Below are 27698 nucleotides of genomic sequence, written 5' to 3' on the forward strand. Positions count from 1 at the left end.
TCAATCCATTTACCGATGATCCCAACACGAATTTGACACATCACAACCCATTTACTAGCTCTATTCTTAATTAACAATACTTCCAAGATATAAATGGTTTGCCACAAGGCAGAACTCAACTAGATTGACGGGTCACATCTCAAATTTTATTAACCAAAATAATAGTAGTGGCTTTTGGAAAACTTTTAAAATCATATTGATGGTGTAACTACAAGGAAAAAATATCATTCCAAATTAGATACGCAATACAATGGCCAGGATCAAGCACTTGATATCATTGTAAGGAGAGAAGACAAGAAATGGTCTATCTTTGATCATCATTCATCACCGATCCTGTTATTTAGGTCCCATTTGCCCGAATATGGCATTTCAAAGGTGTCAGCTAAAACATGAAACAAGGGGTAAGAAGAAATAAATCTGAGAACACAAAATTCATATGTACAACCTCATTGGCAATGGCCAAACTATACTTGTGTTTACTGCATAAGACGCAGAGAGCAAACGATGAATCAAGACAGTAACATAAGCAATCTGGATTTCTAGCCACTTCTTAACCAAAAATGGAAGAATTGTGAGAACAATGCACCCTCATCAGAATAACTTCCTGTGTCATCTAAGTAAACCCGTCGTTTCTAGCAAATGTTGAAATAGCTGCTGTCTAGTGCAAGTTAGTGAGTTACCCTGCCTCTTATTGCAGTCATGCAACTTCATTGGCATTGTTGGCAAAGACCGGCGAATAAGCTCCACCAACCGAGAGTTGCATGTGTCTCTCACACGATCTCCATTGTTCCATTAGTATGGGCATTAGCTGTTCTGCACAAGGAGCAGCCTTCACTACATAAACTGCTACAGGCTGAGCATAGAACAGTAATGGAAAACAATTGATTCAGTAGGCATTCAAAAAGTCGAACCACGTAATCAGAATGATTTATCTCTCTCCCTTCCACTATTATTAATTACAATCACTGGCTCATTATCATTCTTCCAACAAACTGTTCCACATCGTGCTTCCTTTTATCAAAATTGCAAAATTGCATAAGCTTTCCCATCTTTGCTTGCACAAGTAAAAAGAATAGGAGGCTTGAGCTGGTTCAGAAAGTTATCTTCTTCTACCAATATGATTCAAGATCAAGGTGAAGGTAGGTTATAATCACTTTGATATTCGTTAGCCTTGTTTTATTTATAAGATTAGCTTAACCTAGTTCAATCCTGTTTTCGTCAACCACCAAATTGGTGGTTAATGATTAGACAAACTAAGGTGAACTTGTGACAAAATACTACCTCCATTCCGTATTATCCCAACTTAAACTTCTTTCATTTCATATTAACTTGACATTTTCAAAAATCAATGAACTATAATTTATAATTTCTTTGTTTGAAATACCAAGATTTCTAAGTCTTAAAAACAAATGCCATGACTATTGTGCATTATCTTAATCGACAATTATTCCGGAATGAAGAGAGCATTTACTAATCTAATCTACCTTTGAGAGACTGCTACCTATCTTTCACCTATTGATTATAACTAATCACTTCAAACAGAAGTTCACAGAGGATCTATTCTACGATTTGACCCCTAAACTGTGATATATTCAAGATGCAAGCTAGTTGCTGAGTAGCTAAACTAGCAGAGACCACTTTCCAACAAGAAGCTAAGTACAGGAAAGCTAAAGGAACTACATCTTTAGTTATATAGTTTATATGTCGGTGCGAGACTCCGGAACCCCTGTTACCTAAATTCTTAGTCTGAAGGTTTTCAAGTCCATAAATTGTTGTTTAAGTACAAGAGCTTAACAGTACAGCTATGACTCCTGATACAGAAAAAAGTATGAAGACACTGACCTTTGCCTTAAAAGTTCTTTAGTGCATGCAACGCAACAGTGAGAAAGAAAACTGTTAGAAGACTTGAATAAACTATAAATTTATGTTTCAGATAACACACTTTAAAACCAACCAAAATGACAGCTGCCCCCTACCCGACAAAAGACAAAGAAACAGATGATCAAGACATGAGAACAAACAAAAAAAATTGTGTGAACATGGAGATTGATGAATGTAAGTGCTAACCTCCTCATTCAAGACCACAGGAAGCCGGTTACGACAAAAGACATGCCAAAACTTTGTCAAGATTTCTCCTCAGAAACATAATGTATGCCTTGGGGAATTGGAAGCAGTGGATGTCCAATAATGCAAGCACGAGGCACTCACCAAAGGCACTACAAAGTTAGTGGAGGTCCGAGCGAGGAAGCACTAGAAACTAGAAAGTAGGCACTCAACAAACTCCAAAGGCCCAACTCTTTGTTTGCAACAAGTTCGATTGTAATAGCCAAATCAGCACGCACACGAGTGCTTAGTCTTGTGCATCAGACAATAGTACTGATATGCATCCAACAGCTATAAATCAATGCACTCAAATGATCCTTTCCAGTTATGCCGCCACTTGAATATCCATATTTTTCCTGGCTGGCAAATTTCTTCCGCAAGATGGCAAGCTTAGTTCCACCTTCCCTAATGCAATGTGTTTCTTTATCTGTGAGGCCTCATATGGCATTCCAGCTTTTACCAAGCATGACAGCAAAGATTTTACAGTAATGTCATCTGGGGTACACTTAACTGATAGCATCCTATTAAATATCTCAATTGCTTCCAGCATTCTTCCCTTCATACAGTGGCCGATGATAAGAATGGTAAATGTATACTTATCATGCTTGCAATTCCTCTCCTCCATTTCAGACACAACTAAATTGGCCTCATCAACCTTTCCAGATTTGCAGAGTCCATCGATGACAGGATTGTACATAAAAGGTACGGGGGAAATATCATTCCTCAACTTCAACTGCCTCAAGAGATCACAAGCCTCGTTGAGTCTATTCTCCTTGCATAAAGCTATAATAAGAATAGAGAATGTATATTTATTTGGGAGCAACTTCCATTTAACCATTTCCCACCAAAGCTTCAAAGCCTCATCCACTTGCCGTTTCCGACAATAGCCATCAATGTGAGATGTGAAGGTAACAACATCTGGCTGACAACCGAGAGAAAGCATTTTCTCATACATAGCTGACACAGAGGCCATGTCGCCAACCTTGCCAAAGCCATCAATGATAATGTTAAAAGTTATAAGTGTAGGTCTAACTCCATTACTAGTCATTTCTTGGAAAAGAAAAGATGCCTCATCCATCATTCTCAGCTTGCAATAACCGGATATGATGGATGTATAAGTTACAACATCAGGAGAAACACCATCTCTTGACCTAACTTCCGAAAGCAATTCTCGCGCTTTATCTACCTGGTTAAACCTACACAACCCATCTATCATGGTATTATAGGTAATAACATCCGGGGACAAACAAAAATTTACCATCTCCTCAAAAAATTTGTAAGCCTTATCAACTTGCCCCACCTTGCACAGGCCTCTAATGAGTATATTAAGGGTACATGCATCTAAGCAGGATTTTGGTATCATCTGCTCGTTAAAGAAAAGAACAGCCTCATCCACTCTATTTTGTCTAACCAAGCAACTCAAAAACTTATTATATACAAAAGGATTCCCTTCCATCTCTCCACATTTAGTTTGCACCAGCAATTTGCGGGCAATGTCAAATCTTCCTGAATCCGAAAACAAACCGACCAAAAAACTTGAACCCGAAGAATCTAAGGAATGCCCATCAAGCATCATCCAATCAAGAACCAAACTAGCAGAATCATGAAGACCCATTTGACAAAGTGACCTTAAAATGTAATTAAAAGCCCCAAAAGTATGAATCAATTTAAAATTAACCCTACAAAACTGGAAAAAACTCAAAGCCAAACAAGGGTTTTTATGATTATCATCCAATCTTCTAACAACTTGAAAAGCAATGAATGGGGTTAAACCTTTAGCAAGATAATCTGAGTGCAAACCCAGAAGATGGGACTGAAAACAAAAGAGAGTACAAATGATTTTAGCAAACCAAGGTTCAGAAGGAGAGATTTGAATTACCTCACGACAATGATGAATAGGAGAAGATCGAGGAACAAGAGAGAGAGAGTTAAAATGGGCAAAAGAGGCAAGCTTTGAGGCTAGGACCTTGTGATGAGAGAGAAACAACGGAAATATCATGGGATTTGGGTTATCGTTTCTGCTGTTTTGCCCCAAGATTTTAATGGGTATTTTGAATTCTGTCACATTTGAAGTGTGTTGATGATGCCGGAGATGGTGGTGACCCCGGCGGCGAAGAAAGAGAGAGAATTTGAGTATGTTTGTGCCAACTTTGGAAGGGAAGAACTCATTAACAGGTGAAAGTTTGTGAATGGGTTTGGGTTTGAATGAGTTTTGGCCTTTTGGGTAATAATCTTTCATGGGTTGAGAGTTGAGAATTTGAGATGAGGGAAAGTGTACCACACTTGGATATGGCTCTCTCCATGGCACCAGGCCCGGATGATGGCAAGTGCAACCTTTTCGATGTAAAAAAAAAAAATTCCTATTGATTTGTTATGCTTGTTTAATTCACGTAATTGCACAATATCATGAGCTATGTTTAGCTAATATGAGTTATAATCGAAATATCATATTCATTAGAGGCTTGTTACAATAGGTAGGTTTGATTAATGTTACTCGATTAAGTTAGGTTATGTTTCGTTTTTCTTTAATATCAATTGTAATTGTTGTATGATTTTCACTTAATGAAATTTATATTTTCCCTTCAGAAAACAAAAAAGTGAAATGCTAACTATTCACGCACCTTTTCACTCCTTTACCCGAAAAAGAAAGAAATATTCGTGAAAATACTCGTATGATATAATTTCGTATTTAATATAGAGAACGTATTGTGTCGGACTCGTCCGACCATAATCTTTGGTCGGACGACTTTCAGGTGGTTCCAATTTTTTTTTCAGTTAGTCTTAATTTTTTTTCAGGTAGTCTTCATTTTTTTTCAGGTAGTCTTCATTTTTTTTCAGTTAGTCCATTATTTCTTTCAGTTGGCCCATTATTTCTTTCAGTTAGTCCATTTTTTGTTTCAGTTGGTCCATTATTTGTTTCAGTTGGTATACATATTACGAAACAAAGTCCAACTGAAAGAAAACAAAGTCCAACTGAAACAAAACAAAGTCCAACTGAAACAAAACCAAGTCCAACTGAAACAAAACAAAGTCCAACTGAAACAAAACAAAGTCTAACTGAAAAACAAAACACTAACCTCTGCTTTCCTCTCACTTTCTCCTTCTTCTTCATTCCTCTTAGCTGATTTCTTTCTTCTTTGTTAGATCAATAAAGAATGGATACTGAGATTAAGAATTTCATGAAAAATAGGATTTATGAAAGAACTTAAGAATTTCATGAAAATCTTCCAAGTCTTATCTTCATTAAGAATTTCATGAAAAATCTTCCAATTACAGTCAGATGCACACTGCGCATTATTGAAACAAACTAGACCACCAACTTATACTTTAGAGTTTGGGGAATAACGATATACTAAGGTAAAGTTATGGTTAACGAATACTTTAGAGTTTGCGCATTAATGGTTAAGGTAAACTTATACTTTAGACTTTAGAGTTCAGGACTTTCAGTTGTGGAGAGGAGTAGTTACTGGGTTCTTATGATTACTCTGTTTGTGTTATGATGTGCTTGTATGTGAGCATTGAAGACGGACACATTATGGTGACCTAATACGTTCTCGCAGAGAGATGTATTGGGCTCAACCCGTCTGACAGTAAACAGTACGTCAGACGGTCTGACCCAATACTTTCACTTTAATATATGTGTTAGGAAACTCACCCACCGACAAATTACAAACTTTTTTTCTTTCAAATTTTGAGTTCGAATGATTGAAGTTTGTTTAATTTATTTGTTGGCGAGGAATTCTAAAATCAGGATAAAAGAATCTAATCCGGAGAGTTTTTAATAATCCAGCATGTGAGTTTTAATCTCAAAACCACCGATAGAAACAAAAGGGGAAATTTCCAATGTTAGGCTACTATACTTGAGAATTCCCTATGACAGATTCAACTTCTTCTTTTTTTTCATTGTTTTCCCAATTTAACCAAAAATATCATTTATGAGGCTTAAACGTTAAATTTCATATTTAGTTTTAATAATTCTGTTAAGTTTTGCCTAATCCCTAACCATGATTTATTTAAGTCTGCTAAACTCCTAACAGACTAAAAAAATATATTCATAACTCTATATAGATGGTAGTTAAAAGTCATGGAATTATATATAACTACTATATTAATAGTGTAAATTGAATCGTGATAGCCATAAATCTATAAGGTTCATAGTTGACAAAGAAAGAAGATCTAATTTTTTTCTTTTACATATGCTTTTATAAGTGAGTGAATAGCTCAAGAATAAATATAGTAATCACAACAGTTTCTGTAATTTGATAGTTCTAGAATGATTAAATATAGTTTAAGCGTTGATCCTGGAATATGATTTAAGGGCTTCATATAATCACATCCTTATGCATAATGAAACTTTGAGTCCTAATCTGTGACAAAAAAACGAACTCACATCATTAGAAACTCGTAGAAAGTGCAAAATTGTGGAGGTCATTGGGAGGATTTGAGATCCAATTTGCCGATTGTTAGGAGTCTAAAACTAAATAAACTATGATTAGTAGAGATTAGACAAAACCTAACAGAAATATTAAAACTAAACATGAAATTAACATTTTTTTTTTTGAAAGGAAACATCAATTAATATTTAAGCCTCACTAATGCTACTTTTGGGTAAATTAGGAAAACTTAAGCTCAACAATGGGAAAAAAGGATTTGAATCTACCATTGGAAAATCTCCAAAATAGAAGCCTACTATTGAAAATTTCCCAACAAAAGAAAAACACAAGAATTTAACCGACTCAGATACCTTGGTAAAATATGGAGAAAATGTAATATTAGTTTGGCAGACTTGAATAAAAGTGTGTAAATTAATATTATTGTAAATAATCCTCACACAATAATAATATTTATACTAATATATTAAAAGACGTGCGTAAACGGTGCCACGTGGCGCTCTCCCTAGGGAGTTTTAGTTTATGTAATCCATGTACAATAAAAAAATTACAAATTGCATAGTATAGGTTTTGATCCCATGACCTCAAGTTCATATACTAAAGTTTTAACCACTAGACCAAGTTTTATTTAATGTTATCATATCAAAGTACAATATTAATAAATGAAAATTTTTCTTACCTGGGGCATCGTCCGGACCTAATAACTAGTTTTATATTACATAATGAGAGAAAGTAAGATGAACCAAACAGTAATATTAAGAATTTTATAAACATGTAAATTGACAATCAACTGTTCACAAGTCAACAGGTAGAGATTTCTCCACCTCTCTATCAACTTTTTATCACTTCTCCTGTAACCAAAATAAAATAAAATAAAAAATATAAGAGCTTGTTTGATTAATCTTCAAAATGTATGGGAAATTATAATTCCTAGAAAGTAAATATGTGTTGTTGTTTGGTTGGCAAAAACATGGGAAGTTGAACTTCCTAGAAAGTTCTATTTCCTACAAAATGGAGGAAATAACTTACCTAGACCCCTTTTCCCATGTTCAACCAAACAAAAAAAAATGTACTTCCTAGGAAATAAAATTTCACGGATAATACAAATTCATGGAAAGTTATACTTCCTAATTTCAACCAAACAAGCCATAAGTTTTAAATGGAATTTATGAGTGAAGCTATGATGTTTTATTTATATATATAAGTTAATAGAAATGAAATGACTTATTGCTAAAAAGGTTAGAAAAGAACCCCGGGGCAATAGTTAAAATTTTATAAGTTGATGCTGATCATGCCATCCTATATGTTGCGCATTAACATACATATGAATATTGGTTATATGGGGCTAGCAGTAGCATCCTTCATTATAGCTCAATTTACTTACAATATCAAACATAGAGCTTTCAAGACCGTATAACACCATAGACTTTCCTCGTCCAACTTCAGTGTACAAAAGAGGAAGAGAAGAAATCGCCCTGAACCTGACGGTGAGTTGCTACATGGAAAAGAGGCTATAACACTGAGCGACCCTGGCAAAAGGTGCTATCACTTTGCTTGCTAACACTCGTGAACAAACCTGAAAAGAAGGAACTACTTGCTGATCCAAATTCTAAACATACTTCTTCAGGAATGTTATACAAGATAAAAGCGACGCATGACTATCACCAAAGCATGATAAACCCAAAAGAGCATAATCCCAGTGCAAGGGTTAAGGTAATGCAGAAATTAACTTGGCAGAAGAATATGTGGGAATATCTACAAGTACCCACTAGGGCTATTCAACAAGGCTGTCACTGAACAAAGCATGTTCCATACTTTCATTAATACTTCAATTATTTGACCTCTATGAGATGTGCCTGTTTTCTAGTTCTTAAAAGTTTTAAACTGCTTCCTGAGCCAATTCCTGGTTGTCAATCTAAAGATAAAAAGGTAAGGCTTCATTCTGTTCATTTAAAAAAAACCTGTATCTGAACTTATCATTCTTGTTTGAATTTATCGGGCTCTAACACGACCAATTTCTAGCTATAAAATAACTTGCATAATCCTTGTATGAATTATCGACTCTTATCTAACTTATTTTTCCAAGACCTTTGATCAAGGTGAAAAGAACAAAGCCTAGATAGCTATTCTCAACCAACACGTCATTTCATTGCAATAAGGCAGGAGGCTCCATCCTCCTTGCTACAACCTCACTAATATGGTCTTTGTCAGCATTGAAGTAAAAAAAGGGCACAATTTTAATAAACAACCAGAGAGGAAACGTGCTTTGTATGACTATTATTAGCAGATAAAGGGTAATTGTTGAAATTAAGGCTCCGTTTGGTAGGGCGTAAAACGTTTTCCCGGAAAACTGTTTTCCTCTATTTTCAGTTTTACATTGTTTGGTTGGCAAAAGAGTGTAAAACCATTTTCCCTTGGGGTAAATTACTCTCCAAGGATGGAAAACCATTTTCCTTTCAAAATGAAGGGAAAACTATTTTCCTTCTCTCTCTTGTACACTCCTCTCACTACCTCCTTACTTTCCTTTCATTTTCCTTTATTCATCATTTTTTTTTACATCGAACCAACAACGGAAAACTAATTTTGGAATTGTGTTTTCCATTGTAAATTGTTTTCCATGAAAATCATTTTACACTGAAAATATTTTACGCCCTACCAAACGGAGCCTAAGAAACCCATCTTAAGCACAAGTAATGTGCTGTGAACTGACATAGCTAAGGCATATTAAAGAAGATAATGCTAACTGGACCACCTCATACGAATCAGAAATGAACCTGAATTTTTGAATGATAATATGGAAATTACATAAACTGGAGATAGTTTTTAAGCATTCAAGAGGAGTGAATCCCTCCCAGAAAAGCTAAATAAAACTAAAGGTTCTCTCAACAATATTCAACCTAAAATCTCTCCTCTAATCTTCTCTATTTATAACATTTCTCCTCTAACTAACTCCCCAACTTATTCTTCAAGCTACTAATAACTAGGAGTAACTTATAAAGATACTGCCTAGAGTGCCCCTCCCCCTTATATCAATTATTGCATAATGAAGGTAGTCCTAAATTCATCGACAGCAAATGCCCGATAGACTCAGATATATGATGTGCTGAATGTTGATAATGTGCTTGATTTAGTTCGCCAGAAAAGAAAAAATAAAAGATCTTGGAAAGTGTGGAAGGGCATGGAAACAATGGCTTTCAAAGAAAGGGAACTATTAACAACTAAAAAGTGGGTCTCACAACTAAACTTCCAAGATTAGCTCATCAAAGAAAACATTCATTAACAATTCTAGATTACGCGTCATGGTGAGAAAAAAAAAATCCAGCCATTCAACAAAGCACCTGTTCAATAAAGTCAATTTCAGGTGAAATATTAAGGTTAGTAGTCCCACAAAAAAAAAATTAAGGTTAGTAAGCAGATCATCCAGGAAACAAATGCCAATCATACTAACCCATGCGCTCATAAGAAGGTATTATTTTCTTAATCTACAAGATCTGATATGGCGAATTGGCGATGCCCTTAGCTTATTCAGAAGAGGAACCTTTGATTTGATGGTTTAGCTAAAGTCACTATAGAAAAAAATAAAAGCATGATACTAGCTTACAAAAGCTCTTCATAGCTCAGTGGGCAAGAAGCATCTCACCAGCTACAAACTAATTATAAGCAGTAAAGCCTCTTCAAAACTGATCAGAACAGATATCAATCTCAATAGAAACAGTATATTTTTCAAAAAGTTCAATATTGTGTCACCTTCCTTGAAGGCATTGGGTTATCATTAACCAACAACATTATATTCCTCGGAGCCTCAACTATAAAAGGGTTAAAGTTGAAGAAAAGCTGCTAAGCTGAAACTTTTAGGTTTACTACATGGCTGCCATCACCAACAATGACATTTTGAACATCTTAATTGCCCAGCATCTCATCTTTCATACGCAGAAGAAACTTACAATTTAATTCATTTACTGTAAGAATGACCCCGCAAGCTCATTCACCATTTGATATCACCGTATCAGTAACCATTTTGATAAAATGGTAATGAATTCAGTGTGCGATCTGGTTTGAAATGTTCCACATTGATGTTCAAGGTAATGCAGCTTTACTAGAAAGTGTAGCAACATGACAGAATAAAACATTTACATGACGAAGTATACAACAAGAAATGATTGCCAAAAAGACAAAAAATACAACATGAAATCAACAACAATTAACAGAAGCTGAATTCAAAAGCTCAAGGACGAACGCATACATACTGATATTGCAGCAGAAAAATTCACAAGTCACAAATGAACATCCAAGCAATGCACCACAGATGAACCCTTAGGAATAACAATGATGACATCCGACCACACAATCGACCCCCACAATTCACCAGAAGCATCCTTGATAACCAACATCTCAGCACAAAACACCTCTATTTCCTTCCTATTGGCTTTCCCTTCCCAAACCACAAACAAACTTCCACCCACATTAGCCATAGTAGCACCACACAAGAACTTGGGCAAACTCTTCTCTAACCCTTTCAACTCCTTCCACACATTCTCCCCAAAATCAAAACCTCTTATCTTCCCCAAATAATCATAACAATACAGCACACCATCCACCACCGCAGCCCGCCCCCTCCACCCCATATCAAGCTCCGTTGACACTGGCCCCCACTCCCCCAATCCCGGGTCGAAAACCACCCCACCCCTATCAGCCATTGCATATACCCTCCCTTCCACCACTGCACTGGCATGCATCCACTTATCCCTCACCTCAATTGGGCTCGGGACGGGTGCCCACGACCCACTAACCGGGTCAAATACCTCAGCCCAGTTAATAGACCTAGCCCAATTATCCACAACACAACCCCCCAACACATAAATTTTGCCATCAACCACCCCAGAAGCAGCAAATTCCCTCCCAACCCTCATTTTGGGTCCCATTTCCCACTTATTAGTCAAACAATCAAACACCCAGAAATTAGATGATGGAATATCATTAACAGAGCCACCAATTACATACAAATGACGACCCAATGAGACGAAAGAAGCCCCAATTGGGTGGTACGGAGAGGGGTTGATTGGAATTAGGGTTGTTGATTTGTGGGTAAATTGGGTGTTTTTGGGGAAGATAGTAGAAGGGTCTAGAGAGTACCATTTGAAGGAAAAGGTGGAATCTTTAGGGTTGTAAAGGCGTAGGTTGAGGAAGAGGAATGATTGGGTGGAATTGAGTGCACGGCGGGTGGCGTAGAAGAGAGGAGAATTGAGAGTGGATCTCCATGATTTGCAGACCAGAGAGAGGAATGGATGATGGAAACGAGGGGTTCGAGCTAGGCACTCAAGTGCTACGTCTTTTGGGAGGTTTGGGATCAGCGATTGCTCATGCTCATGCTCATGCTCATGTTTGCTTTCAATGGGATCAGAACATGAAGGTTGATCGGACATGTCCGTATGATCGTTAAGACTTGAGACTGTTGTTGAGGTTGGACTTTAGAGGTGGTTGTGCCTTGTGAGTTGTGCCTGTATACGCCCATTTAAGCTTATCCTTTAACCATGTCAAACTCTGTTCGCTGAGCGCATTTTGCTCATGTAAAAAGATTTCAAACTAGTAATGTACAACAAAATAGTCTTCGAGTGACTTGAAATATTCTCAAGGTGCATTTAGAAATTAGGTGTATGTTAAGATTTACTTTATTATATACCACAACTTATGATCTTACATGACTTGGTTCACTTATAGACTTATAGTTATAGTTATAGTCACTTGCATAGCTTAGTGTATAAATTGCGATATTTAATGTCAAACTTGAGAATTAATAAGTGACTTTGACGAAGAAAGATGTCTGAATGTGTAAGGTGCATATAATTCTTAGTTATGTCATTCTCTCACAAACTTTTGATTTGATTTATGCATTATTGTGTGATTTGGATAAAGCATTATTTACAAATCTATTTTACTTGAGTTTACAAATATACCCTTATTTAGTTGTCCAATTAGGACATCTTGGCCAACTTTTTTAGTATAAGCAATAGTAATTTAGCTGAATTTAATCAAAATTAATTTGGTATATATAATATGTTACCCCAGTGAATAGTACGTTACTTGAATAACATAACCGTAATATAATAATTTTATAACATCTCATTGACATTATATAATTAATATAAAATATTTGCATTATAATAAGAGTATAATATCATAACAGTTATGTGTCTATGTTCATTTCATAATCCATGCATTGCACAAAGTGACTTATATTAGAATAAATCTACAACTTCAATCATACACCCATATATACATGAGTATCATACATTTAAAGCTATTCATTTTTGCTAATTGCTCATTCGAAATTCTCCAAATGAACAATATAAAAATAAAAGGTATAGTTTGTCTTTAGATGAGCAAATGAGCAAACATGTTACATTGGTATATGATGAATGTGCTCGAATGAATCACCTACAACAACTAATGTGTAATCTCCAAAACTCTCCAAAACTTAAGGTGTGTCTTTTTAACTGCATTATCTCAAAATTTTCAATTTAGCTTATTAAAATCTACTAATTGAACAGCAGGTTATACTCTAGTGATGTTGGCATCACGTCTAATCCCAAAGATTTTGGGATTGAGTCTCACCCTATACAAGGAAAAATTCTCAACCTACCCCCTACTTGCAACTTGCAAAGGAGCTCATCTTATCTTGAAAAAAAAAAATTAAGTAAACCTAATAAGCATTAATTCTGTTTCACCCCTAAATTAGTACATACACATGTCTGTAGGATGAACATTATACGCACGATGAACATCATACACACGATGAACATCATATACTAGATTATGAACATTAAGACCAATGCCAATAAACATGTAGTAAAAGAAATGTACATATGTTCATTTGACTTATTAACTAGATATATGTGTTCATTTGACTTATTAGCCATGTACATGTGTTCATTTAACTTATTATTAATGTAATTTGACTTATTAGTCATGTACATATATGTATCATTCTTAACATACAAGGGTGTGTACCATTTAGGTAGGAATGGCAACGGGTCGGACTTGGACCGGATTATGCATAATCCGACTCCGACCCTACAGAAAGTCGGATTTTAAATCCGAGTCCGACTCCGAGATCCGACTTTGAAAATCCGAATCCGACCCGACCTAAAATCCGAACATCCGACTCCGAGATCCGACCCGACTTAAAATCCGGACATCCGACTTAAAATCCGAACATCCGACTCCGAACCTGATCCGACTTATTTTTCTTCCAATTGTTTAATCATTTTTTCTGTGGAAAAAACCTATATAATACAACTGGCTGAAAGTCGAAGTCAGATTATACATAAATAATACATTACATAAATAAGAAAAAAGGATTGATTGACTCAAAGTCGGAGTCGGATTCGGATGTCGGATTATTTTATGAGATCCGACTCCGACCCTCCTCCGACTCGGAGTCGGATTTTTTAAACGGAGTCGGAGTCGGATTACTTTTTTGTCGGAGTCAACTCGGATTTTTTCCTTCGGATCGGAGCGGACTAGGGTCGGATTCGGATTGGATTGCCATCCCTACATTTTGGCGTTGTATTTTACCTCATGTTTACATTAAACTTAATCTCGTTACACCTCATAAAGTTTTCTCGCTGGTACTGGTGGCGCCAAAAGAGAACCTTATCTGAAGACTCTAAAGACTGAAGATTGGAGGGTCAAAACTGAAAATTGTGGACTGACACTGTGAAGCGATGTCAGCTGTTGCAGTGAGCGGCGTTGCATCTTTGAGCAACCCACATCGCATTCGCACCAATTTTCTCCTCTTTGATATCACCAGTCAATTCAATCCCACTATCACTACTACTACTCGTTGCAAGAAACGCCTAACTATCATCACTTCCTCCTCTTCTACTGCTAATGCTTTACCTGCTGTTGATTTTAACCCTCTTCAATCTGCTCTTGAAAAGGTTTACTTTTTCTCTCACTCTCTCTTCTATACCTCAATTCTCAAAGTAAATGTTTAGAATCAATTCCAGAATTGCCTAGTACCGGAAACTGTTGATCATTATGTGGGTGTTCTTTCTAAACTTGATGGGTATCTTTAATTTGGTTCCAATTTTGCCTGCTTTAATACTAGCCACATTGTCTCCTCTATATCTCATTCTAAATGTTGTGTCTTATGTGTAATATGTGATTTTACATCGTATTCCATCAACATCCAATCTTTGAAGTGGTATTCTATGTGGAATTGAGCCTGTTGCTCCTTGTAGTACTGCAATTTGATAATTTAAAAAGTTTGGAAGGTGATCATTGAGGATTGTTGCTGGCAATAATTACTTTTTGGGAAGTTGCTATAGGCTGTAATGCTCAGCTCATAGGTGTTTAAAGTAGGATCTGTGAAGGGAAGTCCTGAATAAATTGAAGGCCAAGATGTTAGTAGGTTATGGAATTCTCAAGTTTCGGATTGTCGTGATAGTTGATGCTCTAAGCATGATCTCTCGAACGTGTTGGAAGTGGTAATGGACTAGATTTTAGCAAGGCCAAAACTTTTTTTTGTGTGTGTGTGTGTGGGGGGGGGGGGGGGGTTGTTACCTAGGGTAAAACATCATACCTTTTGTATAAACTTCAATCCTGATTCCTAGAGTACATTACTATGATTCAAAGTCGCAGTAGGAAGAGTGGTAGCCCTCTCTATCCTATTCTTTGATTGATTGTTAGTTCTAATAAAGGGATCGGATGTCCCAATCACTCGCCACTCGCCAGCTTTACTCAGCAGTTGAACGAGCACTGTAGAAATTCCGATATTTACCAGGAATTCTACCGCGAGTTCCTTTTTATGCTAGTGAATTAATTTGTTAGCAAGAAGCATCCAAGTATGATTAATTGTTGCAAGAATAATATTGATGGATTACAAATATCAATCCCCTTGGGCACAAACATCAATACATCATGGCTGTTTGGCATAAATTAGACTTTCTGATCTTAAGACAGGGTTAGTATCTGTTTGAGCTGAATAAAGGTCCCCTGCTGCATGTATATGTTAATCTTTGTTTAGGAATGGTTTTTTTTTTTGTCTGTAAGTTCGTATCAAGTTTTGTGAACGGAAGATAGGGAGGGTTCATAAGCATATAGACTTCAATCCTAGTCTAAAGATTCATACCATAGTATCAACTAAGTATTTCTCTTGCTTACATGTTGAAGTTGTTATGCTTGTCAAAGGTCATGCTTAATGATTCTTCCTGAACAATCTGAGTCTGCAGAAAGACAGTGATGCGGTCAAGGAGGCTCTTGATCAATTAAGAGAAGCTGGTTGGGCCAAAAGGTGGACCTCCCAGCCATATGTGTCTCGTCGTACAGTAAGTTTCAATTGCTAGCATGTATCTGTCAGACCTTCAGTTTCTTGAAGAAAAGTCATTCTGTGCGCGTTTAACATACAGACATCACTTAGGGAGCTGACAACTCTCGGAATCAAGAATGCTGAGAATCTTGCTATACCAAGTGTCAGAAATGATGTAAGTATATTAGTTCAGTTGTGGTCTGTGGATCATATATAAGCAGAAGTTCATTCACCCATGCCTTTAGGATAGTATTTTTGGGTTCATATCTGAAGTTTGGAATTTGAGCAGAAAGAATTCAGATTTCGGAAATATCTTTGGGGTACTTGAACATCATATTACAAATATTGCTTGTCTTCATTGGCTAGATCCTGATCTTAGCTTAAAGCTTATTGTCATTGTTAGCTACGCACACTATGATGTATGATTGGAGGTCATTCAAAAAAAATTGAATGAACCCTGTGTCTGGGATTTCAAATTATGCTATGGAGACTCCGCCAACATTCATCAACATGATCATTTTCAGTCATGCAGGCGGCTTTTCTATTCACGGTGGTCGGCTCAACAGGATTTTTGGGTCTTCTTGCCGGACAACTTCCAGGGGTAAATTACATCCTCTTATTCTCCATTACTTACGCAGTCGGCTTATTTTTCACTCAAATGTGTTGCAAGATTGTATTGAATGCAAGATTCGGCAAAGTTAAGCAGCTTCTTTTTTGTCAAATAGCTGTACTCCTTTTATCCACAAACAATTTTACAAAATTTCTGTCTCACATTTTTGTGTCACAAATGCCGAAGGTGGATGATTTTGCGGATAAAAGAGTATAAGGTACTTTGTGTCATTAGTAAAAATTTGAAAATTTTGGTCCAAGCTTAGCATGTTGATGCAGGTTCTTCTTTCCATATTGATGTTTGATTGCAAACTTAAGTTAGTTTCAACTTTTGTATTATTGGAGGAAACTACACCTAGGCGGTTAGTCATGAATCACACAACCTTAGTATTGTAAGATTGCTTCAACAGGAGAAGGATTCAAACACAGGTTTTCTGATTTGCAGAAGAGTAACAAGAGGGTGATCAGAGGATACATTATGAATTTTTCAAAAACCACATTAAAGGCTACACTTCCGTTACTAGTGTTGACAACCACCTAAGATAAGCAATATCATATTTGCAACAGTGATTTTCCCCCTTCCTCTTGATCGGACTTTGTGATGTCTGATTGCCTATGGTGTACTGTTGCCTAATAAGATGAGCTCGTGTGCTGATCTCAAGACAGCTCTGTAGAAGGATTTTTCATTCTTGTTTTAGAGTTTATGTTAGGCATTATGCAAGAGAAAGGGTGTACTTCAGGACCTGAGGAACATTTTTGGATTAAGTGGAAGTTCTCTCTAGCATTCATATCTGATGTTTCTCGGGGACTGGAGGCTAAATTCTGATGATTCCATGTAGGGAAATAGAGTTAGGGGTATTTACTATTGTGGTCAGAATATAGCTGAGCAATCTTTGTGCTGTGTGGATTTATTCTTCTTCATTCTGTCCTCAATTCCACTTTGAGTTGCATATGACATATACAGCTAATATAATGTGGAGATAACTTGTAAATTCAGGAATTTCACCCTGAAACAGAATTATTGTGGTTGTTTCCATTGTTTCTAACTTTTGAGACTTTTAACCATATTTTTTATGAAGGACTGGGGATTCTTTGTGCCATACCTGATAGGAAGCATCTCTTTAGTGGTTTTGGCTGTGGGAAGTACTGCACCTGGGTAAGTATTATCTTAGATACATGTCCATGCAGATTTTCCTATCCCCATCTCTTTTTTAAATATAATATTGGAGGGCGAGTTATCTTCTATACATGAGGCAATCCTTGCAAGAATCAATTTCACCCTAAGTTGATGCTCTAAATTGCAACTGTCGTGGCAGACTTCTCCAGGCAGCCATTGGTGGATTCTCAGTGGTTTTTCCTGATTATCAAGAGCGGATTTCCAGCCATGAAGCGGCTCATTTTCTAGGTAATATATATGTCTGCACTAGGGTCACACTTTGGTTTTACATATCAGTAATTATATCGTAAACAATGACATGGGATGCAGTTGCATCTGATGGTATTATCAGTGAAAGCTGCATTTACGAATTTTATACTGGCCCCTTTTGTGTTCCTATTCTTTTGGGGGCTGGGGGAATGAACTTCAGGGGTAGAGTTTTACCTCACATATCATAATAAACGGTCATCAACATGTGCTACGTTGGATCTATAATACTATAGTAGTTTATTGGTAATTTTTCTATCCTAGAAATACACTCTCTATTGTCAAATGTCAATCAGCTTTAATGCTAGAGAGTGCTCTTTCGATTATGATATGACATTGTATCTGTTCTTCACAGTTGCCTATTTGCTTGGCCTGCCAATTCTGGACTACTCCTTGGATATTGGAAAAGAACATGTAAATCTTATCAGTGACAAGTTGGAGAAGCTTATATACAGTGGTCAGCTTGATTCCAAGGAACTTGACAGGTAAAATTAAGTTGATAGCGTTCTTTGATGGTTCAAAATCATAGTTTCTCGAGGTTAGTTGTGTAGTTCCATTTACATACTGATTAGGTTCAAAATACCTCTGAACGTATTTTCAGTCAAGTAACACTTATAGGTGAGCGAAACCTATTTTACTCGGACTCGAGTACTTTTTCCGCACACGGATACATGTCTGACTTGCCTTTTCTTTTTTTGGAAAATTGTCTGTGATTTTCTCCTAAAGTGAGCGTTGAGGATCTTTCACATGTACTCGAGGTAAGATGAAGAATCGAGTAACAAAATCTGAAATGCACTCTCTGTAGGAATTTATAAGTACTATAAAGCGGAATTTCATGAATCAAATTCATAAGCACTTAAATCAGGATCACATGCATATATAATTAAGGATCACATACAAGTTTAGAAATAACCTTTGTAGCGTGATTTCCACAAAGCTTGAAGAACCCGGATTGAGAATCTCAGATGTGATTCCTCTACTTAGTCCACCAACCCAGATCAACACTCCACCAATGCTAGTTGGAAAGGAAGAAAACTTCTTCTTTGGTTTCTTGGAGTATAACGTGACTTTTAAGAGAGAGAATAGGAGAGAGAAAATAATAAGAGAATAAACTGACTATTTCTTTTCTGCCTAACCCAAATATATAAAAGTATTTAGGTCAGATTTCTCTCCCCTTTTCCTATCTCTTGGCCGGCCACCCTAGGGCCCTCTTGGGCTCTAGGTTTCTTTTGTTGATCCAAGTTTAATGTGTGACCTTGTAGGATCCGTTACATTGGGCTTCGGGTTTATTTATTTACTAATCCGAAGTTCTATAGCTTTCTCTAGCAAGACGTATAGACGACCCAATATAACGAACTTATTATCTCTATAATACGATCCATTATATATTAGTAATTGCATTTAAGTCGAGGACATAAATCCTTCAATCTCCCACTTGTCCGAGACGAGTGTGCAATGTTTTTATTCCTCAAGTCTCTTAATGTCTTAATTTGATAGTATGATCATATTTCTATATCATCCATACTAGCTTTCAAATTATTCCTTGAAATCCGAGTTCAAATTGTCAACAAATGATCATCGAATGATCCATTTGAGCACGGCCATGCATTTTCAATTTTTCACTCTTCAAGGGGCCAAGACACCTATCCTATCTCATATAGGAGGACTTTTCCAATCTTGTAGTAACCAATACTCCCACTCAACTTTTAGCACAACCTGAATGCTGCCTTTATAGTCCCCTTTTACGGCATGACGTTTGACAGTATCAAAGCTATACTAATCATTGGGCTAAGTAATGTTCTACTCATTCTCAGGAATCTACTAATATAATTTCGAAGTTATAAAACTTCTAAGTAGGTCAAGTTCGACTATGTATCAACTATACATATCCATATGATTGATTAAACATCTCTATGTTTCCATAGCCCATGAAACGGCGCTATCAATCAATCTTATATGCTAATCCCTTTAATAAGTCATTTATGTCCAGTTTAATGACTTAGATTAGGAACTTTAATATTCTATGAATTCTGTTCACTTATGGTGTTTCATTCATCAAATCACATATTTGACAAAACCATAGAATTCAAGATATATTTTGGACATTTTATTTAATACCAAACCAAAATTAAATAAGACAAAATTTATTATCATAAACATAAATAGCAAAACCATGTCTTTACATTGTAATAAGTTTCTCTAAACCTAGTACAATCTAAAGCCACTCTAACATTTGCTTCAAGCCTATAGCCCTAGCGTGACACTCATGCTTGGGTTGAGGTAGCGGTTTAGTTAGCGGATCAGCCACGTTCTCATCCGTATGAACTTTGCAGATTCTGACATCCTTCCTGTCAACTATCTCTCGAATGAGGTGATACTTCCTCATCACATGCTTGGACTTGTTATGTGACCTTGGCTCTTTTGCTTGCGCAATAGCACCATTGTTGTCACAAAACAACTCAATTCCTTCCAGAACACTAGGTACGATATCCAGCTCTGTCAAGAATTTCTTTATCCAAACTGCTTCCTTAGCTGCTTCAACTGCTGCTAAATATTCTGATTCTGTCGTAGAGTCTGCTACAGTGCTTTGCTTTGAGCTCTTCCAGCTCACTGCTCCTCCATTCAGACGAAAGACATACCCTGACTGAGAGCGGTAGTCATCTCTGTCGGTTTGGAAGCTTGCATCCGTGTAACCTTCAACAACCAACTCACTTTGTCCCCCATATACTAAGAACATGCCTTTAGTCCTCCTTAAGTACTTAAGGATGCTCTTAGCTGCAGTCCAGTGTGCTTCTCCTGGATTTGCTTGGAACCTGCTCACATGCTCAAGGCATATGCAACATCAGGTCGAGTACTTATCATGGCATACATATAGACCCTATAGCCGAAGCATAAGGAATGCTACTCATTCGCTTTAACTCATCAGGCTCAGTCGGGCACTGACTCTTGCTAAGCGATATGCCATGTGACATGGGAACGAAACCTCTCTTCGAGTTTTCCATGTTGAACCTTGTAAGAACCTTATCAATATAAGTTTCTTGACTTAGCCCAATCATCCTTCGAGACCTATCTCTATGGATTTTGATTCCCAGTATGTACTCAGCTTCTCCAAGGTCCTTCATAGAGAAACAACTTTTAACCATTCCTTGACTGACTCAAGCATTGGTATGTCGTTTCCCATGATTAGTATGTCATCTACATACAGAACCAAGAAGACTAAGCTGCTCCCACTAAACTTCTTGTAAACACAAGACTCTTCTTCGCTTTTGATGAAACCAAATTGTTTGATTGCCTCATCAAACCGAAGATTCCAGCTCCGAGATGCCTGCTTCAATCCATAAATGGATCTCTGAAGCTTGCAAACCCTTTTAGGATTTTCTGGATCTTCAAAACCTTCAGGTTGTGTCATGTACACATCCTCATTCAAGAACCCATTCAAGAATGCGGTTTTGACATCCATCTGCCAAATTTCGTAATCAAAAAATGCAGCAATCGCTAAAAGTATCCGAATTGATTTAAGCATTGCTACTGGAGAAAAGGTCTCATCATAGTCTATACCATGAACTTGTCTGAATCCTTTTGCAACCAGTCTTGCTTTGTAGACATAGACATTTCCATCTTTGTCTGTTTTCAATTTGAACACCCACTTGCATCCAATAGGGTTAACCCCAGCAGGCAAGTCAACTAGTGTCCAAACTTTATTCTCAGACATGGAGTCTAACTCGGATTTCATGGCCTCAAGCCATTTCTCAGAGTCTGGGCTCGTCAAAGCTTGTTTGTAGGTAGTAGGTTCTGAATTTTCCAAAATCATAATTTCAGAATTCTTCAGTCATTAGGAAATCAACCAACCTTTTGTTTGGAATCCTTGGTCTACTAGACCTAGCGGGGTCTGAGCATCAAGAGAAACGTTCTCTTCAACAGTTTGAAGATTTTCGCTTGATTCAACTTCGAATGGGACGGTAGGAGGTTCATGCGTTGAATACATTAGCTCCTCAACATGATTTCGTCTTGTTGGGCCGTCTCTGACATGGTGTGAGCCACGTCCAGTTGTTGCTCATCTCGAATTTCTTCGAGTGTTATTTTACTCCCACTTGTCTTTCTAGAAACAAATTCCTTTTCAAGAAAGACACCATCACGAGCAACAAACACTTTGTTCTCTTGACGGTTATAGAAGTAATAACCCCTTGTCTCTTTTGGATACCCCACAAAGAGACATTTATCTGACTTGGGTGCGAGTTTGTCTGATAGTAACCGCTTTACATAGACCTCGCATCCCCAGATTTTAGAAAAGACAAGTTTGGAGGTTTTCCATTCCATAACTCATATGGAGTCTTTTCTACAGCCTTTGACGGGCTCCTATTTAGTGTGTGTGCAGCAGTTTCGAGAGCGTATCCCCAAAAAGAAATCGGTAAGATCAGCAAGACTCATCATAGATCGAACCATATCTAGTAATGTTCGATTCCTCCTTTCAGATACACCATTTAACTGTGGTGTTCCTGGTGGAGTTAATTGTGAAAGAATTCCACAATCCTTTAGATGATCATCAAACTCTTGGCTCAAATATTCACCACCACGATCGGATCGTAGTGCTTTTATTGTCTTACCAAGTTGATTCTGTACTTCATTTTGGAACTCTTTGAATCTATCAAAAGATTCCGACTTATGTTTCATTAAGTAAATATAGCCATATCTACTCAAATCATCAGTGAAGGTGATGAAGTAATTAAACCCTCCCTTGCCTTTGTAAGACCACATACATCTGTATGTATGAGTCCTAAAAGATCGCTGGCCCTTTCACCTTTTCCAGTAAATGGTGATTTTGTCATCTTACCCATTAAGCATGATTCACATACATCAAATGATTCGAAATAAATGATGGAATTATACCGTCCTTTTGTAACTTGTGAATGCGCTTTTGGTTTATATGACCCATTCGGCAATGCCAAATATAGGTTAGGTTAGAATCATTTGATTTCTTTTTCTTGCTATCTATGTTATAGACTTGTAATGATTTATCAAGCACATATAAACCATTTATCAAATTAGCTCTGGCATAGAACATATTATTGTAAGAAATGGAACAACATTTGTTCTTTATTTCAAAGCAAAAACCTTCAGAATCCAAAACTGAAACCGAAATTATGTTCTTAGTTATTGTAGGAACGAAATAACAATTATTTAATTCTAAAATAAGCCCAGATGGCAAGTGTAGACTATAGCTCCCGACGGCAAGTGCAGCAACTCGTGCTCCATTTCCAACGCGTAGCTCTACCTCGCCTTTTGCCAACTTCCTACTTCTTTTTAGTCCCTGCACATCATTAACTATGTGAGAACCACAACCGGTATCAAATACCCATAAAGAAGTAGAAGTCAAATTGATTTCTATAACATATATACCTGAAGTAGAGCCCCAGACTTCTTTATTTCCTCCAAGTATATCGGGCAGTTCCTCTTCCAGTGTCCAATCTTGTGACAGTGGAAGCACTTGCTTTCCGCAGCAACCTTGGCTTGGCGGTTGGCTTAGGTTTTTCAGCGACAGTGGCAACTTGCTTGCCTTTGTCCTTCTTTCCTGCCCATTTCTTTTTGAAACCCTTTCCCTTTTGAACCAACAGAACCTCTTTCTTTGGTTCAACCTTAGGGATGTTCCTTTCAGCATTGACCAACAATCCATGCAGCTCTTGCAAAGTCTTTTCAGACTCATTCATATTGTAGGTCATTCTGAACTGATTAAAACTTTCAGGTAGTGAGTGGAGAATGATGTCAGTAGCCAACTCGAGCCTATAAGGGAACCCAAGTCTTTCCATGTTTTCGAAAAGACCCATCATTTCGAACACATGGGGGCCAACAGCTTGACCCGGCTTCAAGTGACATTCAAGGATCTCCCTGTTAGTCTCATACCGCTCAACTCGGGCCTGAGTTTTAAACATGGCCCGCAGCTCTTGCATGATCGTGTAGGCATCCTTGGTTTCGAACCTCTTTTGGAGGTTCGGCTCCATGGCTGCTACCATCAAACAAGTGATTGGTATAGACTTATCACTAGCCTGTTTTGCACGACGTTTTTCAGCGTCAGTTGATTCATCAGTTATTACAGGAAGCGGGGTATCTAAGACGTCCTCTCGACCCTCAAACCTCAGAACGAGTCTTAAGGTCCTTTCCCAATTAAGGAAATTTTCACCATTCAGTCTGTCCTTTTCCAGAAAAGGACGAATGTTGAAACCGGAGTTGTTGTGTTGTTGTTATTAGACATGATATCTACAGACAGAAAAATAAGGCAAAGTTCAATTTTATGTTTATAAAGCAACCTAAAACATGTAAAGGTTTCTAGGTTGACCACCTATTCAAAATTAAAGTCCCCTATGAATAAGTGTTTTACAAGATCCTATCAACATGTAACACTAAGCAGACGGAGGCCTTATCATAACGTTACATTATCAAGGTAAGTAAACTCTTTTACTAATTATAACACTTTATAACTCTTGTTTAGATGGATAAACATCGCATGTTTAACTATCTCTTGCTTCAAAATTCAAAACGCTTTTGATAATTTTGTTAAGGACAACCAAACTAAGTTGTAAAATTCGCAATTTTACCTTATTATCCCAAAATTAATGATAACACCCTGCGGAGGCATGACCTATTACTATTAATTAAGGGTTTTATAAGTACTTTATGTTTGGAAAAGCAAACCTTAATATTTACGGGGCCTAAGTTTATTATGTTGTTATGAATTAGTGAACTCTAGCGCATCAATAACCAACATACAATAAACTTATAAGCATTTTAAAGAATAATAAAATGCGAAAATAAAATGATCTAGTATGGCCCCTAATCCTAAGAACTAAGCATCAATGGCTCCTTCTTGGACTCTTCATGGATCTCCATCCACCTTTTCCATGGGCCTTCTCTTGATGGACTCTTCTTTGGATTACATAAGTATCAAAAATAATTTAATAATAACTAAATTAAATAAATTACAAAAATACTTAACGATACGCAGATCGTATTTAAAATTACAAGAATACATTACGATACGCAGATCGTATTTTCTATCTTAATTTGGGCCATACTAGTCATACATAGCAAATATATCATATATAAAAGCCACATAATAATATCACATATTATACTTGCCAATCAATTAAAATATCAAATATTCTTAATTAAAGCAAGAAGATAAAATTTTAAGTAATATCTAATCACCTAAAGATTCTATCCCTTAAAACTAGCCTAATTAATTTTAATTAGATTAAAAAATCAGATTATGGATTGAAATTTATGACCAAGTCAATAATTAACATAATTGAAATTCATCTTTCTCAATATTCTGATTTTCAAAATAAAACTTCCAAAATAAAACAAAACAAAAAAAAAAAACTGCTGCCCAGTTTTTAGGCACGTTTCTTAAAAGGATTTTTTTTTTTTTTTTTGTTTTGGAAAACGTGAAGACCAACAGCAAGCTGCCAGCCTTCACGCAACCCAGAAACGGCCACCTTTTCAGGTGATCTCGCCGGCAACTCGCCGGTTTCATTACCCGTGAGCCGACACCGGCAGCAGAGCCACCAGCGCCAGCCCACAACGCCGAACCGCAGCCCCACGATACACGCGTGGTTGCTGTCAAAGTTTCAGTCGCCGACGTCGACTGCGCGCCGACGTCGACTGCTCGCCGGCAGTTTGCGACCCCTCCCCCGGCTTCTTGCCGGCCGACCACCGGAGTAGCCACGATGGCTGCTCCTCTTCCTCCTTCAATTATTTTTTTTTTTTTTTTAATTGAAGAAATTAAATTTACAACCTATTGTAAAATTAATTTAGTGATCTTGTTTAAATTAAACATAACTCTTTATGCTTAATACAGAAAATTAAATTTAAAATCTCTATTTTAATTAATTTTCAGATTATTCATATAATTAATACTAATTCATACAAAACACCTTTTATTGAATTTATCTTCATACATAAACGATTTTAAGCATGAAAATTATTAATAATATGAATTTATTTTCGAAATTTAGAGATCTAAAATCAGAATTTTATAAATTTCGAAAATTAGGGTTTAGGAGGTTAAAAAATCGGCTATTAAATATTGAGAAAGAAAGTAATTAAAACTCTTTTTAACAAATTTCAATTAATTATTCAATCCATAATTTAATTCCTCCCCTTAATCAAATTAAAATTAATCATACATAAACTAAACTTTATGACCAAAATTCTATATGCAAGAGGCTAAAACTGATACCACTGTAGGAATTTATAAGTACTATAAAGCGGAATTTCATGAATCAAATTCATAAGCACTTAAATCAGGATCACATGCATATATAATTAAGGATCACATACAAGTTTAGAAATAACCTTTGTAGCGTGATTTCCACAAAGCTTGAAGAACCCGGATTGAGAATCTCAGATGTGATTCCTCTACTTAGTCCACCAACCCAGATCAACACTCCACCAATGCTAGTTGGAAAGGAAGAAAACTTCTTCTTTGTTTCTTGGAGTATAACGTGACTTTTAAGAGAGAGAATAGGAGAGAGAAAATAATAAGAGAATAAACTGACTTTTCTTTTCTGCCTAACCCAAATATATAAAAGTATTTAGGTCAGATTTCTCTCCCTTTTCCTATCTCTTGGCCGGCCACCCTAGGGCCCTCTTGGGCTCTAGGTTTCTTTTGTTGATCCAAGTTTAATGTGTGACCTTGTAGGATCCGTTACATTGGGCTTCGGGTTTATTTATTTACTAATCCGAAGTTCTATAGCTTTCTCTAGCAAGACGTATAGACGACCCAATATAACGAACTTATTATCTCTATAATACGATCCATTATATATTAGTAATTGCATTTAAGTCGAGGACATAAATCCTTCACTCTCACAATGGATTTTTGGATAGTTTATGATGCCTTGAAAAACTAAGGACTCATTTTGGGAAGGAAGAAGGGATGAAAGTGAACTCTTGAATCCACTCTCAGTCTCTCAGAGAAGGGGTCAATCCTGTCTCCGGTTATAGAAGCATCTCTATTGACTGTGGTATAATGGCCTAGATAATATGCCTCGTTGTTGCTTAGGTTGGCGGTTGTATCAATGGCCGGGCTGGCTGCCGAAGGGCTCAAGTACGACAAGGTTATTGGTCAATCTGCAGATCTTTTCAGCTTACAGGTCTGTTCTTTTGTTTTTCTTTTTATTCTTGGCTCAGTTGAATTTGAGCCAATAGCTTCTTACAGTTTCCTTTGTTTTTTCAACTCTTCTACAGAGGTTTATAAATAGGAGTACACCACAACTCAGCAAGGACCAACAACAGAACCTCACTAGATGGGCGGTAAGTTTAAGCTCCACCATCTTCTTTACCTCTTACACAAAATGCCTGATACATCATGCAATATTTTTGTCCAGGCTTTGTTTGCAGCATCTCTCCTAAAAAACAATAAGACGGTTCATGAAGCTCTAATGGCTGAAATGTCAAAGAAGGCAACTGTACTCGAATGCATCAAAGCTATAGAAATGGCCTGATGAATGAAGTAATGAGTAAAAGAAAAGGTCTTCACACAATAGTTATCTCATATCTTTAGTGTAAAGGTTACAGCTTCCTGCTTAAGTCATTATATGAAGTAAATAGTTAAATTTATAATTGTACTTGTAATTCTCTACATTAAAGGACATCCACGAGCAGATGGATAATTGATTTGCTTCTGTATTGCTAATGAACCCAAAGTTTATATCCGTAGCTGAAATAAGTCAACTTGTAATTGTGCTCTACCAATTTTTCAAATCAATTGGAAGGTCAAATGATCTATACAGAAATTTTACTGATTTCTCGGTCAGCTACACCATTATTGCTCAACTTGTTTGTACCTGAATTGACTCTTATTGGA

The 27698-nt window shown here is 36.8% G+C and overlaps 3 protein-coding genes across 14 annotated transcripts; 1 reads left to right on the forward strand and 2 right to left on the reverse strand.

Moving 5' to 3' along the window:
• Positions 1-402: 402 nt before the first annotated feature.
• On the reverse strand, positions 403-4337 carry LOC104896082 (pentatricopeptide repeat-containing protein At2g06000). 3 transcript variants are annotated; one of them, XM_019250248.3, is made up of 3 exons: positions 3983-4337; positions 2068-3085; positions 403-853 (listed from the first exon to the last, which is right to left on the reverse strand). In XM_019250248.3, the coding sequence occupies exons 1-2, from the start codon at positions 4100-4102 to the stop codon at positions 2429-2431; spliced, it is 777 nt and encodes a 258-aa protein (XP_019105793.2). In that variant the 5' UTR covers positions 4103-4337; the 3' UTR covers positions 403-853; positions 2068-2428. The 3 variants fall into 3 exon arrangements, with proteins under 3 accessions (XP_019105793.2, XP_010681080.2, XP_010681079.2); XM_010682778.4 differs by having other exon boundaries at positions 403-813; positions 2068-4337; XM_010682777.4 differs by having other exon boundaries at positions 2068-4337.
• Positions 4338-7184: 2847 nt separating this feature from the next.
• LOC104896083 (F-box/kelch-repeat protein SKIP6) lies at positions 7185-12070 on the reverse strand. 10 transcript variants are annotated; one of them, XR_007274930.2, is made up of 4 exons: positions 10766-12070; positions 7976-8070; positions 7879-7934; positions 7185-7345 (listed from the first exon to the last, which is right to left on the reverse strand). XR_007274930.2 is itself a non-coding variant. In XM_048645759.2 (2 exons), the coding sequence occupies exon 1, from the start codon at positions 11915-11917 to the stop codon at positions 10769-10771; it is 1149 nt and encodes a 382-aa protein (XP_048501716.1). In that variant the 5' UTR covers positions 11918-12070; the 3' UTR covers positions 7186-7345; positions 10766-10768. The 10 variants fall into 10 exon arrangements, 6 of the variants coding, with proteins under 6 accessions (XP_048501716.1, XP_048501715.1, XP_048501714.1 ...); XR_008969844.1 differs by having other exon boundaries at positions 10742-12069; XR_007274929.2 differs by having other exon boundaries at positions 10738-12069.
• Positions 12071-14116: 2046 nt separating this feature from the next.
• LOC104896084 (hypothetical protein) lies at positions 14117-27647 on the forward strand. Its single transcript, XM_010682784.4, has 10 exons — positions 14117-14434; positions 15728-15823; positions 15905-15979; positions 16337-16405; positions 17493-17569; positions 17730-17818; positions 18192-18321; positions 26895-26985; positions 27080-27145; positions 27220-27647. Exons 1-10 carry the CDS (start codon positions 14219-14221, stop codon positions 27334-27336), a joined length of 1026 nt encoding a protein of 341 aa, XP_010681086.2. The 5' UTR covers positions 14117-14218; the 3' UTR covers positions 27337-27647.
• Positions 27648-27698: the final 51 nt, after the last annotated feature.

Source organism: Beta vulgaris, chromosome 6, assembly GCF_026745355.1.
Source record: "Beta vulgaris subsp. vulgaris cultivar EL10 chromosome 6, EL10.2, whole genome shotgun sequence".
In the NCBI taxonomy this organism is placed as follows: domain Eukaryota; kingdom Viridiplantae; phylum Streptophyta; class Magnoliopsida; order Caryophyllales; family Amaranthaceae; genus Beta; species Beta vulgaris.

Bases quoted from the DNA above. Each gene is read 5' to 3' on its own strand.
- LOC104896082 (XM_010682778.4), bottom strand. From the start codon at position 4,102: ATGATATTTCCGTTGTTTCTCTCTCATCACAAGGTCCTAGCCTCAAAG.
- LOC104896083 (XM_048645759.2), bottom strand. From the start codon at position 11,917: ATGTCCGATCAACCTTCATGTTCTGATCCCATTGAAAGCAAACATGAG.
- LOC104896084 (XM_010682784.4), top strand. From the start codon at position 14,219: ATGTCAGCTGTTGCAGTGAGCGGCGTTGCATCTTTGAGCAACCCACAT. The intron at 15,824-15,904 runs GTAAGTTTCAAT...TTTAACATACAG, and splicing joins CATATGTGTCTCGTCGTACA to ACATCACTTAGGGAGCTGAC. The intron at 15,980-16,336 runs GTAAGTATATTA...TCAGTCATGCAG, and splicing joins TACCAAGTGTCAGAAATGAT to GCGGCTTTTCTATTCACGGT.